The 20,818-nt window shown below is 53.0% G+C and overlaps 1 protein-coding gene across 5 annotated transcripts; it reads right to left on the minus strand.

Annotated features, from left to right (window-relative positions):
• Positions 1-2,709: 2,709 nt before the first annotated feature.
• On the minus strand, positions 2,710-18,936 carry AMBP (alpha-1-microglobulin/bikunin precursor). 5 transcript variants are annotated; one of them, XM_028107990.2, is made up of 11 exons: positions 17,227-18,936; positions 15,605-15,814; positions 14,289-14,431; positions 12,713-12,789; positions 11,781-11,897; positions 11,204-11,305; positions 10,447-10,493; positions 5,115-5,196; positions 3,951-4,118; positions 3,442-3,615; positions 2,710-2,844 (listed from the first exon to the last, which is right to left on the minus strand). In XM_028107990.2, the coding sequence occupies exons 2-11, from the start codon at positions 15,719-15,721 to the stop codon at positions 2,813-2,815; spliced, it is 1,059 nt and encodes a 352-aa protein (XP_027963791.1). In that variant the 5' UTR covers positions 15,722-15,814; positions 17,227-18,936; the 3' UTR covers positions 2,710-2,812. The 5 variants fall into 5 exon arrangements, with proteins under 5 accessions (XP_027963791.1, XP_087875242.1, XP_027963789.1 ...); XM_088019116.1 differs by having other exon boundaries at positions 15,605-16,262; XM_028107988.2 differs by having other exon boundaries at positions 15,605-18,936.
• Positions 18,937-20,818: the final 1,882 nt, after the last annotated feature.

Here is a 20,818-nt window from a genome sequence, read left to right on the forward strand (position 1 = left end):
TGCCTGTGTGTTGTGTCATCCTCTGTCTGGGGAGGAGTGTCTGCGGCTCTGCCAGATTCTCGATGGCATTTGTGGCTCTAAACAGGTTAAAAATCTGTGCCCTCCACGGTGAGCTTTGGGGTACCAGCCTGGGTGGACTTCGGCAGGCCTCACCCAGAGCCTCGCACCCCCGACACACGCACATCAGGGCTTCGAGTCGGGCTGAGGGCAAGTCGAAGGAGAGATGATGCCCCCAGAAGGCGAGCAGTGGCCCGAGTCGGCCAGAAGGGTGTGTGTGCGCTGCTGTCGGAACGGTCTGCTCAAAGGCCAACGCTGTCGTGCTTTCTCCTGGTCTCAACCAGATGACGGAGCGCTGTCCCCGAAGAGGACATGTTATGGGTGTTGGCTGAACTAATCGCACCAAGTCGCATGTGGAGCATCACCAGCAGGCTGCTGAGCTGGACAGCGCCCCCCCCCCCCCCGGCCCCCACCCGCCAGGACCATCCTGTGGGTGTTTCCTGTGACCAGTACCCCGGGACATGGCCAAGAGTGGTTGACGTTTCATCGAGGAGTTTCCATGCCGTCTAAGACAAGTCAGGAGTCCACTGTAGCTGAAGAGTCCTTCCCCAGGCCTGGAACATCGCCGTCCTGGAAGAAGGCCAAGGGCATGGCCCAGAGCCTTCATACAACTGAAGGGCCAGTCTCTGGGTTTTTAAAGGTTTTAAAAAAGTATGTGTCGTTACCACGCAGCCACATCAATTTTAGAACAAACGTGACCAGTATCTCTAAGAAAATTTAAGGTGAGAATACTTAAGAACCACCCTGAGTCTTCAGGGCAGCCTCTTGACAAGGGTGATTGTGGTGCCATCTGGGATGAGGGTGCTGGGCTCCGGACTCCGGGTCACAGATGTGCTTCAACCCCACATATCTGTCTCTAGGACCTGACGAGGCGACAGGCCAACTGGGGAACCGCAGGGGAGGCCCTGGCTGGAGGGACTATCTCACCTCAGCTCCTGCCCCGCCTGCAGGATGCAGTCCCATGGCTGCCGGCATGTTATTTCAAGAGAATCAAGAAATTTAGGGTGGTTTTTTTTTTTTTTTTTTTTAATGGAAGGCCCATTTTTAAATGGTGAGTTTGGAACTATCTACAAAAAAGACCTTATGAGCAAACATCCCATCTCCCAGCTGCAGCTGCTTCCCACTGGAGGCAACCGTCCTTCGGGTCACTTCAGAATATTCCTCTACGGAGCACGGTAAGTGGCCAGCCCTGGTATGTGAGGCATGCATGTGGGGGAAGCAAGGTACGGGTGTAGGACATAGTGACCTTTGTTAGTTCAGGCTGGAGAGCCTGTCTCTTCTCCCCGAACAGTTGCCTGTGTCCCTGCTCCTGACCCACCCACTCCTGCCCGACCACACACACTGTCCCCCAGGACAGTCCTCTCTGTTGGAACCTGGAAGCTCCCAGCTTGGGACTTCCCAGGGAGAAGCGGGGGCTCTTTATGTGTTCTGGCCAAGGGGGCTGCAAAGCTTTCTAGAGCCCAAGTCCTTGCCTCTGGATTCATCTCCTCTCTTCTTCCTTCCTGATGTGTCTCTTAAGCGAATGGGCTAATGGCCTGAGAGGGACCCTTGACTGAATTAGGTGCCAGCCCTTAGCACACTAGCCACTCTGCAGAGAAGAGGTGTGCCGGCCCAGCTTGCCGCCTCAGAAGACCCGAAGCTGGGGGGTTGAATCCCACAGCAGCACCTCTCAGGGTTCTGGGTGGATGGACCCAGCAAGAGGGGTTTATAAATTAGTTGTAAATCCTGTGTGTCTCCGATGGAAGCTCCTGGCGTCATGTTCTGAGGCTGAGTTGGTGACCGAGCCACCGAGGACAGTCTGCCTATTGTCTTCCTCAAGGCAGGACAAGCCAGGCCAGGCTGAGGGCTTCCAGCCCTGCTCCAGTGCCTCGCTGGTCCCAGACACTGTGTGAAGGTCAGTGAACATTCTCCTCCTGGGGCAAAGGGCCAGAGTGAGGATCCCAGGAGATGGGATCTCAAGGGCCCATCTGATGTGCTTCCCTGACGTTTCATCGAGGAGTTTCCATGCCGTCTAAGACAAGTCAGGAGTCCACGGTAGCTGAAGAGTCCTTCCCCAGGCCTGGAACATCGCCGTCCCGGAAGAAGGCCAAGGGCATGGCCCAGAGCCTTCATACAGCTGAAGGGCCAGTCTCAGGGTTTTTAAAGTTTTTTTAAAGTTTCCTCAGGAAACACCCTGAGGCTTTTCATCCCCTGGCAGCTGGTGCTGGGACATGGCTGTGACCAAAGTAAAATGCTGGAGTGGGCATTGGTGTGGTAAAGGATGTGAATTGTTTCAGGCACTGTGGGTCACTGGCCCTGACCGGCCCTGGGGCCTGGGCACACGAGGGCACAGTCCTCTCTTCCGACCTTGGGTAGCTGATGACCCGGGTCAAACCTCTCCCAGAAAAAAGTACCCAGAGGTTTTTCACGTCTTCTGGCTTTAATAAAACAAGACAGTCCCATTTTGTACTATTGTGGAGTAACTAGAACTGTGATTTATGTCTCATAATCTGCATAGCCAATTTCATGTACCGAGGACCATTCTAGTACATTTTCAGCACATTTTTAATTTCTGGGGGGAGCTGGGGTTACTACCCCCCACCATCCCCAGCCTTGTCCCCTTCTCCCCGCTACCTCGTTACACGGAGGACAGTGAACAGTCACGACAAGGAATTTCAGGAGTCTACAACTGGGTGTTTATTTTGAACCTGGCCCCTGGGACAGGCAGCGGCCTGCAGCCTCCCTGCGGCCTGTGGTCTTCTGGCGTGTGGCCCCGTCAGCTGAGTAAGTGCAGCGGCTCCTTGTCCCCTGTGGACACAGAGACACTCGGGGAGTAGGTGTGGGGCACGCCCAGGGGCCTGGGGATGGGGGTGCCTCGTGAACGAGGGAAGGCAGCTCGGGCTGACTTGGGCCCTGCGCTTGCGGAATGGCTTGGTATCTCCAAAACACATTCCACAGAACAATCTGGGTTTTAGCCTCTTCTGATTGACTCCAAGTGCCCTTTTCCCAGAGCGGGGAGATAAGGCCGAGGGATCAGATGGCCGCTGGTCCCTGGAATGCCATTACTGATAGCCTCACCCTCAGCGTTAGTCACAGCTGCCGCCGCCAGCCGGGTCCAAAGCGCGCGGGGCGCCGGGAAGTGTGCCAAGTGGGTACTCTGTCCCATTTTACAAAAGTAAAAACTGAGGCTCAAGCTGGCACTCGCCCAACGGGGCCAGCCCCCATGTGACAGCATCCCAGCTGGGGGAAGGTCTGGAGTTTAGCCCCATTTTACAGATGGGCAACAGGCCCGGAGAGTCGGTGGGCTGGTCACCCGGTAGGGTCTCGAACTGCCCTCTCCAGACCCCCACCTCCTCCCGGGGCTCTCCTGCCCAGATCCCAGAGCACCCTGTGGGGGCCACCTACCATTGCCAGGGACCCCGCAGTACTCCTTGCACTCCTTCTCCGAGTAGAACTTGTTGCCGTTGCCTTGGCAGCCCCCGTAGACGAAGGGGACACACTTCCCCTGGGCGGCGTCAAATGCCCAGAGCTTGTAGTAGCCTCGGCAGGGGCCGGGGACAATGGGGAGGCTGCAGGCCGCTGCGGGGTGGGGGGCGGGTGCAGAGCATGAGTAGCCCTTACACTTGGATGACCCTCGAGACACCCAGCAAAGGGCTGGGTGACGAACCAGGGCACCCTGCTCGTCTAGAACACCTAGCTCCTCCGGCGCTGGGAACCTGGGGCCCATGGAAACCAACCACTGGCCTGGGTCACCCACGTGCAAGTGTGCAGTTCCTGTGACTTAAGGAAACCTGCCTTAGAATTCCGCCCCTGGCACGTCCTCCCTCGGGTCCCTGTCCAGCTGGCATGGGGCCCGCTCGGGAGACGGGGCTGGGGCAGTGCAGCGTGCCCAGAGGCGAGGGGCCCGCACTCACCCACGGTCCGGCAGGTCTGCAGACACTCCTTCTCCGAGGCAAAGTTGTTCCCGTTGCCCAGGCAGCCGCCATACTGGAAGGTCTCACAGGCCATGGAGGAGCCATTGTAGAAAAACCTCATGATCATCCCCAGGCAAGGGCCTTCTGCGTGGCCCAGCTGGCAGGAATCTGGGGAGGGGCAGAACAGCAGAGCCTCCTGTCAGCAGGCTGGATGCCTACCGTGCGCCATCTCGTTTTAGTTTTCCCCTCCGCGCTATGAGGAACGATGGTCAACCCATTTCTTAGATGAGGTAAAGTGACTTGCCCGGGGGATCACACAGCCCAGAGAGTCAAAACCATGATACGTCTGCTGGACTCCAAAATCAGTGCCTATTCCGCTCTATACCCCAGCAACCCACAGATGCACCCCCGTGTTGGTCCAGTCTGTCCTGAGACAGTGGTAGCAGCAGCTGATGATGCCTTCACCCGCACGCAGGCCGGCCAGCCTGGCCTCGTCACTGTAAGCCCTACTCCCGTGCCTTTGCTCCCCCCGTTCCTGCCCCTGAAATGCCATCCTCCAAGGAGCCCTACCCGGACACCTGGACAAAGCATGACTCCCCTTCATCTAGAAGAACTCCTTGATCCCCTTCTCCCTCCATCCTGAGCTCCCCCAACCCTGCAGCTAACCCTCCCTTTTGGGTCCATCAGTTTCTTCCCTGCCTGTCTCCCCCACTAGACCACAAGCTCCAAAAAGAAGGGGTTTGTCTCCATGACCCCAGCACCCTCCACAGGGTGGAGCAGGCTCAGTGTTTGCTGAGCAAGCTGGGGAGCGAGGCGGTCGTGAACACTGTCAACTACACAGCATCCTCATGTCCTCCAGTCTGCTCCCACAAAAGCCCTGATGGTGAGCGCAGCGAGCAGTTGTCCCCACTACAGAGAGGGAGAGACCAAGGCTGGGAGGCCACACACTGGTACAGACAGAGCCAGAACTCGCTTCTCCTAGAGTGACGAGTTCCTGAGCCCAGGCGCCACCCTGACAACCTCCGGCACCGCACAGAGGCCCTGACTTGCCTTTTCTAGTTCCCAGTCCTTGCCTAGCAGACAAGAAAGAGACTTTGAGGTGGTGAGGGCAGCCCTCCTCTCTCGAGTATGACAGAAGAGGGTGGAAAGGTGAGTGGCTGTTACCTTCCTTCTTGCTGAAATCAGTTACTGGTTGCCCGGTCCCTGAGCCTTCCTCCTCCCGGGCCAGCACGGCCCGCCGGGCCCTCTGCGGGGGAGAGAGAGAGAAGCTGTTGTGGGGACCTCGCCACCATTGCTCACCTGTACCCCTGGGGCATATAAACAAACCATTAGCTTGAGGAGTCAGGGTGCAGACAGACGCACACGAACTACCCTGGTTAATGGACTGTTTTCCCCAAAGCATCAACCTGAATCCCAGAACGGGCATCATGGGGGAGGTTTCTAGTCTGAAAGGAAAATCAGAACCGTGAAGTGTAACAATACCCCTGTGTCCAAAAACAGTTGAAATGTCCACAGGGATAAAATAATGGGGAAAAATATCTGAATTGGAACCCAGAAAACGGCACTACTGCCGTGCTAGAAACTTGAAGCCTTTCTACAGGTCGGGAGTGTGGGTACGACTGATCCGCAGGAAGGGCTGACCAGACCGTCGTCGTTAGCTGCTTGCAAAAAGGAAAAGCCACCCAGAGAGGATAGAGAAGGGGCCTCAAGACTGGCCCTGACACTTCTAGCTGTGGCGGTCGGGGCTGAAGAGCAGGGCAGGACGCCAAAGCTGACAAAACCCTCTCGGGGTATACAGCCCACTGACTGCAGGCCCCCAGGGCCATGCGAGGCGGATGAGCGGGGAGAGCGCCGGCCAACAGGCAGCCTTCCTGCCTGGGGGAGAGACCCGGAATCTGAAAAAGTACATCCGTAGTAACCCTCAACGTTGCCCTTCTCCTTTTAAGGTGCAAGTAAAAGCTGTGATCAGGGACTCCCCCTGTCAAGCTGGCTGCACACAGGCCTTCCTTGGTGAGGGCAAAGGAAAAGAGAAAAACCATGGAACAATTTAAATAACGCAGCTGCTCAGAAGAGTCCGGTTCCGCCGGAGAAATATCTCCACTACACACAGGATGACAGTAAGAACCAGGAGAAAAACCATCAGTGAAATTCAAGATGACACCGCATCGATATCACAGGGGCCGACAGTTATGGAAATGAATAGAATGAAAAAAGTAGAGAGTTACTGGACGTGGAAAGGATTTTGTTGAATTTAACCACACAGTAGAGATAATAAATTGTAGGTTAGTGATTATAAGAAATAAATTCACATAGTAGGAATTCTAGAAGGAGAGGCGATCGATATAGAAATAATAGAAAACAACTTTTCTGCTTTGAAGACTTGAGTTGTTCAATTATAAATAGGGATCAAAAGGAATGAGGCAAAATTAGTGAAGAGCCCCACCTAGACATTCCCTAGAGACAAGGATACAGAGCCCAGCGGCCCTTGCAGTAAATAGCATTAAATGACAGGCCGCAGAGTAGCATCTGAGGGTTACAAGAGGGGAAAGGTGGTAGCCCTGGGATTCTATACTCATCCAAGCTGTTGACCATGTGATGTAAACAAAGGCATTTTCACACATGCGAGGATTCAGTAGTTTTCCACCCATGTTGTTTATCTAGAAGAAAACTACTTTTAGAAATATTCCCGGGTACCCGGCTGGGGGCTCAGTTGGTAGAACATGCAACTCTTGATCTTGGGGCTGTGAGTTTCAGCCCCTCGTGGGGTGTAGAGCTTACTTAAAATCTTAAAAATATATATATTCCCACTGATTGAGACGGGAATCTAAGTGAAAGAAAACAGGTGATGTGATAGCAAATATGACAAAAACTATAAAGCCAATCAAATAGGGAGTTGTTACAACGCTCATAAAACTTACTGTAAATGTTAAAAGTCATTCTCAAAACAAAAGGTGGAAAATATAAACGTCAATCTTAGATTCTTACACCCACAAAGGCAGAGATGTGGGAGGTCTGAAGGGAAGAAATGGAAGTGTGCTCCATTTCTCTTTTTTGCAAGGGGAGTCACTAGTTATGGTTTCATTCTTGATCCTGATAAAGAAATACAGATCCGTCGGGATCTGGATTAAGATGTCAGATTGAAATTTCATTTCAAATTGCCTTTCCAGTATCTAAGAGCGAAAAATGAATTCAGAATACCAATCTCCAAATGTTCATTAGCATCACTCAGTCATGGAAAGGGGCATAGTTTAAAGCAAAAGGTAAAACTGTTGATGAAGGCAAGAAATCAGGTATTTTGGAGCTGAACAGGATGGTCAGCTCCGAACTCTGCCCTCTAACTCCCAAGTCATCAAATTTCTGATAATTGTCCCTTAGACTCCCAAATCCTGAGAGAAGGAACTTAAAGGACCCTATCTTTTTCCTCTTCTGACAGAGGAGTAGTGAAGATGACTTCCGGAAGAGGAAAACAGACTAGATCTTTTTAGGTGAAGGCTCTGGGGCTGCACGGTCTAATGCACCGGGGGTGTTGACAAGTGGACATCACTGCCCCAACCAGGTGGAATGAACCCCACATAGGACATTTAGAAGTTCTTCAAAAGAGAAAGCAGGCAAGCGTATTCCAGCCAAGATGGCGCACCTGAGGAAAGCTCCTCCACCTCTGCCCCTTCCCGCCCTTTCCTTGGACTTTAGAAAAGTAGATGGAACACAAAATACCCAGCCCTTAGACTACATTTGGGTAGGAGGGCATTCGGCTGAATTTTAGCAGGGAAAGGGTCAAGGAGCAAATGACCCCCCCCCCCCCGACCACATACACGCACACCACCACCATATCAGAACAGACGGGCTGAAACTGACTAAGCAGGAGCAAGAGAAAAAGAAATGGTAATGGGACTATCCAGACCCATGTGTGAAATGAAGGAGTAAATAGCCTGAACCAGAGACTGAGTCTGACTGTGGCGGCCCCTGTCATGAACTGCCTAGATGTCCCCTCAGGAATGGACTTACATTCTGAGCCTGAGCCATCAGCCCCTGTTGGAGACGGCCTCAGCGAACGGGACCCCTCTCACCCGAGGTCACGCTTCCTCTCCAGACTGATCAACGTAAGGGTGTTAAGGCTCCACTCCTCAGCGTCCTCATGGGACAACTCCAAAGGCCCTCCCAGTTCTAGAGTGCCCACAGGGTTGGCTGGGGCATTGTGAAGCTCTGCTTCCTCTGCTCAAGCCTCCCTCCATCCCTTCCCTTCCACAGGTGTGGATCTAGGAAACCCCACCTATGACATCAACTTAGGAGAAAATATAACTCAACAGGCAGAAGGAAATTCTCCAGGGACCTCAAGCTAAGAATTACTTAAAACAGGTATTTATTAAAACAAGACTCAAAGACAAAATGGTGAACGACAGAATTAAGATGAAAAGAGAGAACTCAGGCCTAGATAAACAAACTGAGAACCAAGACAACATACATTCAGAGCTAGTAAGTGAGAAATAGCAAGGAACAGAATAGATGCTGCTAAATGGAATGACCGTCCTACAAGAAAGGCAAGTGACAATCCCAGTGAATACAGGCGAAAGCAATGTGAGAATGCCACTACGTGAGGAAGACAAAGATGCTCCAGGATGAGAGAGCGAGTGTTCCTGAGGTAGCAAAACCCAAAAAGGGAACGGAAGATGAATGATGAATTCCATATAGTGCAAGAGAGTCCCCTGAAACAGGAAGAAGGTAATCTGTGGATGGAAAGAGCACACTGTATCCCAGAAAACTTTGATATAGAATTCTCAACACCAAGACATATCCTAGTTAGGATGCTGAGTGCAGAGCACCTGGCTGGCTCAGTCGGCAGAGCATGCTACTCGTGATCTCAGGGTTGTGAGTTCAAGCCCCACGTCGGGCTTAGAGCCGGAAGGAAGGAAGGAAGGATGGAAAAAGATGTACACACCTTCAAGGATAAGGTTTGTCCACGCATGAAACAAATTGCTTACAAGAAGAAATACCAGACCGGCCTCGGGCTTTCCCAGAGCCGTAATTCGTGCTTAAGAACAACGGAGGAGTGCAGACAACGTTCTGAGTGAAAGGCAACATGACCCAAGAATCTGACGCCCAAGCGAAATGCCATTCAAGTGTGAAGGAAAGGGGCAGGCTTTCTCCAACAGGGAAGAATTCAGGGATTAAAACACACAGAACCCTCCCTGAAAACACCACTTGGTGAAGAAATGGCACAAGAGAAATCAGTGACTCGGGAATGGAGAAGCTCTGTGCTTACATTCACTAGGAGTGAGTGTGGAGTACATTAAACTTACAGAACTCTAACTCCATGACTGGGACGTGGCGGCAGATGCTTATTTGAACTTCCAGAAGCCCACTCTTTTTTTTTTTTTTTTTTAATTCAAATTAAACTACACTTAATGCTTCTAAGACCTGGAAATAGCATCTCTGATACAATTCCATTTCATAACGCTATGCCCATATCTGGGCAACTCTCCATCTAACATTCCTTCTATCTATCCTCTCTCCACATGTGGGCGTGTCACCGTTCCTGGGACAATGCAAATGCTGGTAGCTTTTGGGTGGTGGCATTTTTTTAAACTCTTACTTTATATACTTTGTTATTTTTAAATATTTTTTATTTTTTAATTTTAGTTCTTTATAATGAGCACATGTTAGTTTTATAAAATCAATGGTAATTTTTCTTTAAAAATACAGGCCCAGATAAATAATATGTTAACAGTATTGATTCTATGTAGGAATAAAGACACTGTTCTCTTTTTTTACTTTGGTATTTTTTTTTAAATTTTCAAACCTATGTTTCTGATATATTTAGAATATGTATTTGCTTAGAAACATAACCTTGAAAATGTATGTGTGTATATATATAATACATATATATACAAATATACACACCTACATATACACACACACACACACACACACACACACACACACACAGTAGGATATATTGGGATATATAATTTCCAAATAGTCACAGAAAAAAATGAAGAAGCCTTAATCAATATGGTAAAGGCAGGAAAATAAACCAGAAGAGTAAGGAAGCCTAAAAAAATCAAACAGCAGAACAGGGAGAAGTGAGTTGGTTGAGAAGCAGCTTGCTCTCAGGTTTACTGCTTTTTTAGAGATCAACTGACTTTATCTGTTATTTATTGAGTACTATCGTCATTTCATCATTGAGTATTCTACTGGTTGTAGGCGGTACAGTGCTAAGAACTTTTCCAACATGTCACTGAATTCTAGCACATGGAAGGTGAGGGTAACTACCTTATTTCAGAGAGGAGGAAACTAAAGTCTGGATGGGGACAGCAAGTGGCCCAGACGGTAGAACTGGGATTGAACCCTGGGGGTCTGACTTCAAGGCCCCATGCCTGTCACTGCCTTCTCTCAACCTCTCTCAATGACCCCACCCACCCACCACAGCAGGACCTAAGCAAGGGCAGCAAAAATCAAGCAGGCGGGTGGGGATAAAGTGGGAAGAAGAGGTGCTTACCATGTGTGGAGAGGGCTCTGGTTCCTGCTCCCCAGGGACACACTCACCTAGGTCAGGACAGGAGAGAGAGGTGAGTACGAGGGCTTAGTTTCTTTCAGAATGCTAGTTACGTGTGCCAGGGGGGCACCGCACCAGGAACAGTCTTGGGCCCTAGCCCATTTCATGAACGGCTCCACTCACGTGGCTCGCAGAAGGTCATTCACTGGAAAAGCGACAGGCTGGTGGCCGCAGCGTCCCTGCCATCGGCTCCGTCACAAGAACAGCAGTGGCTAACATCTGCCGAGCACTTACTGACACCAGGCACAGCACTATTTAAAGGCTTTATTTCACTGACCCCTCACAGCAACTTACAAGGGAGGCATTATTATCCCCCATTTTACAGATGAGGAAAGTAAGGCTCTGGAAGGTGCACTAGCCAGAAGTCACACAGCTCCACTTGAACTTCAGTCCTCTAGCTCCGGAGCCCATCCTCTCACACCAACACTGAACTGCCTCCTAAGAGGTACCTACGGATTCTGGATATAACCTCACTTAAACAGGGGGCGCTAGGGTGAGCGCTGAATTGGTTCCAGTCTCAGCTCTGCCAGGTGTATGCTCTGTGACTTGGAGCAAACACGGGGGCCCCAGCTGCCTCCTCTGTAAAGAGGGGTGGGGGGAACTATAACCCTACTTAGCTCAGACGGTTGCTGGAAATACCCAGGGGCTGGGAAGAATGAGGAGGGCACAGAAAGGTGAGGCGGGGTGGGGCTGCATTTACCTTTGTTGGCCATGGTGAAGATGGAGTCCTCGGGGATGCCCACACCCAAGGCAAGCTCCCTGAACTCCTCCAGCAGGCTTTCTCGAAGCTGCGGCTGTCGCCCTGCAATGGGAAGCAGAGAAGATGCCTAGAACCACGGGTGCCTCGGCTGGCAAGGCCTGGGATTATTCTGCCCAGGGATTTTCATTTAGAAGTTGAAAACTATCAGCCCAATGTGATCTCTTCAAAACACTTATGGAAAGATTGGCTCACATAAGAGAAAGAGATGTCCCTCCCAGGCTCCCACCCAGGTCCCCCAAATCCCCACACATGGCTCTTTCCACTGGTTAAGGGCCTGGAAGCTCTGGAATTCTCTGGGCCTAGAATTTTAAAGACCAGAAAAAGAGGATTCTACCTCAGATGGAAGACTGAGCTCTGCCTCCTCCAGGAAGAGTAAATGTTTCCACCTTTCCCATAACTGGAGTCTTCCCAGAAGGATAAAGCAAAACTCCCGACTCCTCGCCATTCCACTGTCCCTAAATCATGGACCTTCTCCCATGCCCAACTCCTGCGGGCTTATCTAGCTCCAGGCCTTTACCATAGAGCTTGGCAGTAATGGTGGGCCCATGGTGGCGGCTGAATTTCTTGGTCAGAAAGATGGCGTACTCATCATAGTCGGTGTGGACCACGTAGGACTCCATGGTGATGTTCCATTCTGTATGGGAGATGCAGGAAGCCAAAGGGATCAGTGGTCAGAAGGCTCTTCTAGCCTGAGGTCCTTCACCTATTCCCCCCCCACATCATCTATTCATCCATCCTTCTGTCTATCCATCTCTCTCCTCCATATATTTATCATTAATTCATCCACCATTACTCCATCCACCCATCCTCTCCATACATCAAACCATAAATCCACTTCCTTCCTTTCCTCCTCCCTTACCTTCTCTTCCTCCCTCCATTCATTAATCTATCAGTTGATCTATCAGATGACCGATTCACTCACTCACCTGCCATCCATAGCTGCACTCGTTTACCAATCATTTGCTTCTTCTCTCACTCATCTTTTCTTTCCAACCATCCATCTACCCAAACATTCGTATATTCAACCACTCATACAATTATTTGACACACAGAGCATATCTGATAAACATCTGCCGGCTGAATGGCTATATCTATGTCCAAATCCCTCTGTCACTCAGTACCATGCACACCGGGCATGGCAGCTGCTCAGCAAATTCTTATCAGCTGATTGCGGATGCCTACCATGAGGGCTGATGAGATCCCGATGTTATCCTCAGAATTCAGCAACACCCCTTTCTTTCTGGATGCCCGTAAGTGCACGAGAGAGAAGGACACAGAGGGGGAAGGAGGACGACGAGGCGAAGGATGAGGAGGAACCTACAGGAAGCATCTCAGAAACATGGCTTTGGGGGCAGAGAGTGCCGAGGCAGAAAGAAAGAGAGCTTCGGACACATCGAGGTTTTTGCAGCAAAGGGCAGAACTGCGGAAGACGCCTCCAACTCAACTTACTGGGATTATGATAGAAGAACTTTCCGTTAGTGCTGGTTTTCTCATAAGCCCCGGAGATCTCCTCACAGGTGCCTCTCCTGGAGATGTACAAACCAGAAGAAAGGTAACCGCTGGCAGAGACCGAGGTCCCGACACCCACTCTCCCACAGGGTCCTTTCCGCTTTTTTTTTTTTCCCCTTTTTGTAACTTGGAAAGTAACACTCCCAAATGTCTTGTTTCAGCCTCACCCCAGTGCTAGGGGACCCGTTCACGTAGGAAGGAAGAGAGGGACAGAGACAAAAGGGACTAGTCCATGCCATCCTCTCGGCAAAGCCAGCACTAAACATCAGCTTCCTTCCCCAAATCTGCACATCAGACTGACACGTGGGGAGGGGAGGGTGATGAGTGAATGCTATGATGTGTTTATAACCCTGCGTCTCTCTGGCCCCAGTTCCCTCATCTGTGAAATGGGGATCGTGAAGCCTCACATGGCGGTCATGAGGGTCCAATGAGATACTATTAAACAGCTCACAGTAAGCACTATGAACACACCAACTGTTGTTACAATGACTGCTCATTATCTTATTAACATTTATCAAGCAACATCTGTGTGCTGGGCACTGTGCTACATGCGGAGGACATGGAGGAGGGCAAGATGGACTCTGTCTGCTCACGGACCCTAGAACTGAGTGGGGCCCAGGGGCAGGCCAGAGACCCAACGCAGTCAGTGCGGTGCCATGCGGAGAGAAGCTTGAGGTGCTCCAAGAGCACAAAGGAAGGCATGTAACCTGAACCTTGGTGGCGGTCAGGGAGGGCTTCCTGAAGGATATGACACAGAACCTGAGTCCTAAAGAGTCCACAGGAATTAGCCCAGGGAGATGGGGAGAGATTTTCCCAGTAGAAGGAACATCAGATGCGAAATGGTGGAAGGTTCCAGGAACTGAAAGAAGGTCGACTTGGGTTGGTCACAGAGTACCTGGTAAGTGCTGGGAGAGGCCCAGGCCACATCAAAGGAGCTGAATTTTATTCCCAAGGGCCATAGGGAGCTATGGAAAGGTTTAAGCAGACTTGAGTTTTCAAGAGGCCTTTTGTTTGCTGGGTAAAAGGTTTGAGATTAGAGATGGGGAGGAGTGTAGACAGCCTGGAAAGAAAGGCAGGTGGCCTGGGCCAGGGCGGGGATGGTACAGAAGGGAGAAGCGGACAGCGTGGAGAGATTTAGGAAGAGAAAGGACAGGGCCTGATGGTGGACTGCACGGCCTGTGGCAGCAGAGAGAGGGGTCTTAGCACCTGCCTCCTACCCAGGTTTCCAGGTTGGGTCCTGGGGGTCGGAAGGCTCCTGACTGAGCTAAGGGACACCCAAGGATCAAGAGCAGATTTTGAAATAGGCATGTGTTGGGGTGCTGGCCCCCAGGTGCTGATGGGACAGTTCAGAAGGCGTGCCCTGGGCGAGGGCGGCAGAGGGACCTGGAGCTCAGAGGCAAGGTTCCTGCTGGGAGGAGAGCTCAACTCTCCAGGACAGGGTGATGACTGAAGCTGGGCTGGGGTGGCAGGTGGGCCCTGGCCTCTCCCGCTCCTCCCACCCCATCCCCTCACTCACCGCCAACGTGTGCTGGTCATGCTGATCTCCCCATCCGTCGCCCCCTCGCCCAGCACCAGCGTGCTCATGGACATCCTGTCCATGAACTTCTTCAGCCACGGGCAGGTGGAGCCCATGGCCACATGAAACCACTTCCCGTAGATCTAGGAGGCAGCCACAAGCTCTGAGGATCTGGGTTTGCCTCAGACCGCAAAAACAACTTGCCAAACACCTGCTCCCCTCCCTCCTGTCAATGAGAAGCTGTAATGTCTGACAGCTAATCGGAGACCACGCAGCTTCAAGGACGGACGGAGCCTAACGGTGGAACTTCCGTCCTCACCGCAAGCCTAGGAAGTGGGAGTGCAGATGGGGACCCACCCCGCTCAGTGGAAGGCCTTACTCTGCTTAGGTAGAGGATCTGTGCTGCTCACTTGGATGAGGCCCAGAGCCCCAGGGTTGAAGGTCATCTTCAACCACTGCTCCCCCAGCTGTCTTTCGCTCCTCCAAAGACAGGGAGCTCAGCACCCGGCAGGCAGCCCATAGCTCCGGGCTAGAAAGGATCTCCCCTCCTTGAACTAACTCAGGACAAGCCTGCTACCTCCTCCTCTTGGCCACAGAGCATAGAGTTGAAAAAGCCCTCACACATCCTGAGGAATGAGCCAGACCACCGCAGCACCCCCCCCCCCCGCCCCACCGAGTGCCCCTCCACCCACAACCCCTGCTTGTCTCTGAGCATACACAAAATCCACGGCTAGAAGGGTCCGAGAGCCCCTCCAGGTCACCCAGTGACTGCGCCCAGAGTGGGAGCTGGGAGGCGGTCCTGGGGCTCCCGCACACTGCGCCTGCCCAGCCCTCTGAGTCCCACCGGCTCGATCTCTCTCCTGCTTCTCCCACGTCTGCCCTGTGCCACCCGGGATCTCCGTCCACAGCCGGGCCTGTGAGGGCGGCACACCCAGGGTGGCAACAGGTTGTGGGGAGAGGGGAGTGGCCGAAAGCCGAAGGGCTGGGGAGGGAGGGCAGGAAGTCACAAGAAGCTAAGCATGTGAGGGGGCTGCAGGAGCCTTCCCCAGGGTGGGCTGCAATCTGTAACGGAAGGCACAGAGCCCCCTGCTGCCCAGGGGGGCAGGTTCACACAGGAGATCGTGAGATTGTCAGACAAGAGGCTCGCAGAATGGCAGGTGCATAACGTCGTAGCGAACCCCAGACGGTCTGAGCAGGCCCTGAGGAACCCAGCCCTGAGTTCCAGATTGGGAGATTTGCAACCCACCCCACCCCCGCACCCGCAAGGCCCAGCTGCTCGGACAGCCAGCCGTCGCCGCCAGAGAGGCCAGCCTTACCCGAGAGATGTTGAAGTTCTCTTGCACTTGGATGGCGTCGGGCGGCGTCAGCACGGGACTGGCACTCACGGCCAGGCAGGCAGTCAGCAACAGAAACAGAGCCCTGAGACTCCACATGGTTCTGGGCTCTTCTGCCTCGGGTGTCGCTCACAGGCTCGGTCTGGGGACAGGAGCCACCGCCTCTCTGCCTACGGCAGCTTCGGACTGAGGCTGGGGAGGGGGCCAGCAGCTTGTAGGTGACCTTGGTATTTGCCCTGCTCAGCCTGAACCAATCAGGGCCCCAAGCCCAGGTCTGATCGATCCCTTGCAATGTCCTGCCCCGGGTCAGTGGTCCCAAGGGGCCAGGGTGGCTGTTTCAGGGGAGGCACTGGCCAAACACAACCTGGCCCGGGTGCAGCCCAGGCTCCCCGCAGACAGGAGATGAGCAGCCTGTCGCCTTTCCCAGTGGGTCATCTGCCTGAACCTCCCCCTCCAGTGGGAGCCAGCAGAGTGAGCTCATCGGGCCCCTTCCTCACACGAGAAAACAGGAGGCCCAGGGAGAAGAAACGATGTAGCAGAGCCCACGGGGGCGGGGGGAGCGTCTAAAGGCACAGCCCCGATGAGGACGCAGGCATCCTGTCTCCAGAGTTCCCTCTCTGACCCCTGGCTTCCTGGAGTCCTAGCAAGTAAGAGTAGGAATAATAACGATGATTTCCACAGCAGCTTCCATTCCCTGAGCACCTGCTCCAAACCAGCTTTGTACCAACACTTTACACGTGCCACAGAATGGAATTCAATCCCTACAGCAACCCTAGAAAGTAGGTGGTGTTTTTCCCTCTTTAAAGACAGGGGACTTGAGGGGTGCCTCAGCCGGTGAAGCGGCTGCCTTCGGCTCAGGTCATGATCCCAAGGTCCTGGGATTGAGTCCAGTGTCCGGCTCCTTGCTCAGCAGGGAGTTTGCTTCTCCCTCTGCCTCTGCCCCTCCCCCCAACTCGGGCGCGCACGATGGGTACGTGCGCTTTTTCTCTCTGAAATAAATAAGTAAAATCTTTAAGAGAAACAGAGAATAAAGACAGAGGATTTGAGGCTCTGAGAAGTAGGGTGCCTTGCCCCGGGGCTCCCTGCTGGGAAGCAGAGCTGCTGGGACAGGCGGCAGTGGGCGGTGGCTGAGAGCATGGACTCAGGAGCCAGCCTGCATCCCGTGCTGGCCTTGGGCGAGTGACGTGTCCTCCCACTGCCTGGGCTTCCTCATCAGTGAATGGGGACGCCAGTTGCTGGTCCACAGAACTGTTGTGAGGTCAGGGGCACGAAGCTTTGCAAAAGCCCTAGGGCAGCGTCTGGCACGTGGTAAAAGGTGAATGTGTTTGTAGCAGGTTGAACACAGTGTCCCCAGCAAAATTCGTGTGCACCTGGGACCTCAATGTGACCTCATCTGCAGAGGCAATTAGCTAAGATGAGGTGATAATGGATGAGGGTGGGCCCTACATCTAACGCCTGGTGTCTTAATAAGAGAGAGGGGAGGGAGACTCAGACGCAGAGGGACGCAGAGGGACGAACAGGGAAGACAGCCATGTGAAGCCCAGGACAGGGATGGGAGCCAGCTACATACGAGTCAAGGAATGCCAAGGTCTGCTGGGACTCACCAGAAGCTAGGAAGAGGCAAGCAAGGATTCTTTTCTAGAAACTTCAGGAAGACTGTGGGCCCACTGACAGTCTGGTGTCAGGCTTCCAGCCTCCAGAACTGGGAGAGAATACATTTCTGTTGTTGTAACCCACCCAGTTGTGATACTTTGTTAACGGCAGCCTTAGGAAACTGTATACTGTTCATTAAACAATTTCAAAGAGAATTTTTAAAAACAACCTAGGTCTGTTTGTCTCCAAAGCTCAAACTCTTGCCCCTGCTACTGTGGGCCCTCTCGGTGAAGCTGTTTTCCAGCAGTCAAGAGTCGCTGTCCTTACTTCTTCCCTGTTCTTGACATGGAACATTCCATGCTCACAGAAGGCCCCCTGCTATGGCTGGGCATGCCCCCTTCAGATAGGGGGTTCAAAAGCAAGAGCCATGTTCATGTGAGAATCCAAGAGAACCCCCTCCCCCCAGCGGCACCAGTAAATGGTGTGTCACGTCCCTCTGTAAGAGCCACCCAATACCTTCATCTCTCACCAGTATCAGGTACAAATATGTCTCTATTCCTAAGTGATTGTTTCCTTTGCTCCATCACCAACACCTTGGCTACTGACGGCATTTCCTTTTTGCTTTGGCTGCCAGGAAGCTCAAAGCCATGTTACAAATTTAATCACACCACCCATCTCGGCTTAGATTTCTGGGGACAATTACCTTCCCTCTTGTTCACAAGGTTTCTCAATCTTTCATGGTTTGGTTAGCAGTGGTAGAAGGAAGGCAGTCTGCCATAAGAGGCATTCAGAGAACTGGGAGCCAGAAGCCCTGACTTCTCTTCCACTATCTTTGCAGAGGACTTTCCCTCTCTAAAGCCCACTTTCCTCATCTATAAACTGAAGATAACAGTCCTTGTTCTGTCCGCCAAGAGGTCAAGTGAGGCAGTGGGTCAGAGTGCTCTGTAAACTGTCCACTGTCCCACCTGGTGATGAACTCCAGCTTTCTATCTGGGGGGAAACTGAGCTGGTATGAGACTGAAACACTAACAATCAGGAGGAATAGAGCCCTCTCTGAAGCTTGCCCACAGCCTCACGACGGCTCCTCTGCTCTTCCCAGCAGGTCTGCATTAGGACTGTCAACGCCACTGACCCCACGGGAAGGCTGGGGAACGCAGGGGTAAAGACAAATACTGTCCTCTTTAGGACAGAACTGTTCATTCAGCCACACGGCCTCTCCCGGGGGGAGGGGGGGGCAGAGGCCTAGATGTTGATCTCCTTGCCTGCCTCCAGGGATGTTTGCTATCCTGAGATGATTAACCAGAGCAAACAGAGAGAGCAAACTCTTCCAAAGCCCACCTGGACTTTGAGCTGTTTTTTAAAAAATTAACCCTGGACCGCAGGATGCAAGGTCATTAGTGGTCTGGGGATGCTGACCCCTCTTCCCCCTCTGGCCATCAGGGCGGGAGGGTGGAGGCTCTGGGGCCACCTCCGGAACCAGCCCAAGTGGAGGCGGAGGGCCTACCATCCAGGAGGTACGGCAGGAACGGAGGGTCATTTTCAGATGAACACATGGGGGCTCAGGGAGGGAATAGGACTTGTTCAAGGTCACCCAGCTTACGGCTGAGCTGGGGTGCTTGGTGCTGGGGGTATGATGGAGCACACGAAGGGCCTCCTAGAGTTCACTCCTCGTGGGGGGCGGGGGGGAGGAGAAGATGGTAAGACAGATGGTCACTGCAGTGATGGGGAGCAGAGGGAGGGGAGGGGGGTCTAACCTGCTGGGGAGTTCGCCAGACAAAAGTGCAAGGGGGCCCGTGGAGGGAGGAGAGGGTGCTCCAGACCGAGGGACAGCACCATTGGAGCCAAAGAGGAAGCAGATGGCGAGACAACGATGTACCTGGGAAGCAAAAACCAACCAGCCAACCAACCAACCAACCATCCAAACTACGGAGCTGGAGCTTGGGCGGGGGAGTGGGGGAGGGGAGGCAAGTAGCGAGAGTGAGGCTGGGAGGGGGCCGAGGCCCAGCATGTAGGACTGCGATGCCAGCCCAAAGGTCTGCTCGCGAATCTGGAATGGGTGGGGAGTGCCAGTGGGTTTTCAGAAGGGAATGGCCCATCAGATCTGTAATCGGGAGAGATCCATGAAGAGGGAGTGGAAGTGAGGGCCAGAAAGCAACTCCCTACGAGGTTCTCCAGGAAGGAGGAAGGACCAACAGGGACATCAAGGCCACAGGGCAGGACTCAGACCAGAGGGCGTGGTCAGAGTTCGGGCCTTGGTGGAAGGGGATAGCGGGGTCCTTCCTTCCCCACGAGGAGGTATCCAGCCCCAGGCCTTGCCCCAGACACCTGACTCTGCGCAGTTCCCCTGGACTCAGAGTGTGGCCTGCCCACTCATGGTGAAATTGGAGGTGGGCAGCACCTGGACTCCATAAATAGCATCAGGAGAGGGGACCTTCCACTGCTCGGCTGTTTCTATGCTTTACTTCTTCCCCACCCATCCCAAAGAGCTAGTCCACCTACAACTTTGAGTCCCAGCCCTTGTGATTTGCTGGGTGACCATGGGGGGGCAGGCTTTTCCTTCCCTGACCTCACCTTCCTCATCCAGACCTGCAAATGAGGCTAAAGCAGCTCACTGGACACGGCTGATATAAGAGCTCAGTGAGGGACATTTGTGAGCATCCTCCCTGCTCCCCAAGTGTGCACACTGGAGGGGCCTGCATCCTCACAGGCACTTAGCACAGCGTGGGGTTCCAGGTAAGGGCCCCAGAAATGCAGGAATTACACTGCCAGGAGGTGAGAGCGCCCCATGTCCGCTAGAGGGCAGCAGAGAACTTCTAGAAAGACCACCCAGGTTTGCTCAGCCGGCTCCACACAGACCAGGAGCCAGAGGCCTAGAGCAAAGGCCCATAGAAGTGGTAGAATCAGCACTAGAACCCGGCCTTCCTTGCCCCAGGACTGCTTCAAATCCCCTGGGGAATATAGAACATTCAGCCTCTACCTTGCCTATACCCTACCTAGCTACAGAGTTGGATGCTTAGATGGGGCCCTTTTAGAAAGAGTTTCCTGGAAGATTCTCCTGGTGAACCAGACTTGGGTGCCACTGCTTTAGACCACAAAGGCAGACTCAATTCCTACATGTGCCAGGCCCCAGGCCGGGCGCCCTACAAGCACATCTTACTGAATCCTCCCATTAAGGCTCCATCACTTTACTACAACGGTTGCTCTATTTTATAGAGAGAGAAACTGAGGCTAAGGGCTCAGGTGAACGGGTGCTAAGGCCACCCAGCTAATAAGTTGTGATTCGAACTAGGATCTGTCTCCCTGACACCTGCGTCACTCTGCTTACCTCCCAGACCCTGTCCCCTCCTAAACAGGACCTTGGGCCCTGTTCTTTCAGACACCTGGAGCAGGAGGGTGGGTCATCGCCCTCCACTGGACTCCTCACTGCAGGAGTCAGGCTTACATGTGCCTGCTTCTCCTTTCCCCAGCCAAGAGCATGCTCCGGGCCTGCCACACCAAGACCTGATCCATCCCTTCCTCCCTGGGGCGGAGCAGTATGTCAGGCACTTAGTAGGTGCTCAGTGAACACATACCAACTGACTTCCTTAGAGCTGTGAAGGAGAA

The sequence above is a fragment of the Eumetopias jubatus genome, unplaced genomic scaffold (assembly GCF_037043125.1).
Source record: "Eumetopias jubatus isolate StellerSeaLion01/CBP00866 unplaced genomic scaffold, mEumJub1_p1.0 scaffold_15, whole genome shotgun sequence".
Lineage (NCBI taxonomy): Eukaryota > Metazoa > Chordata > Mammalia > Carnivora > Otariidae > Eumetopias > Eumetopias jubatus.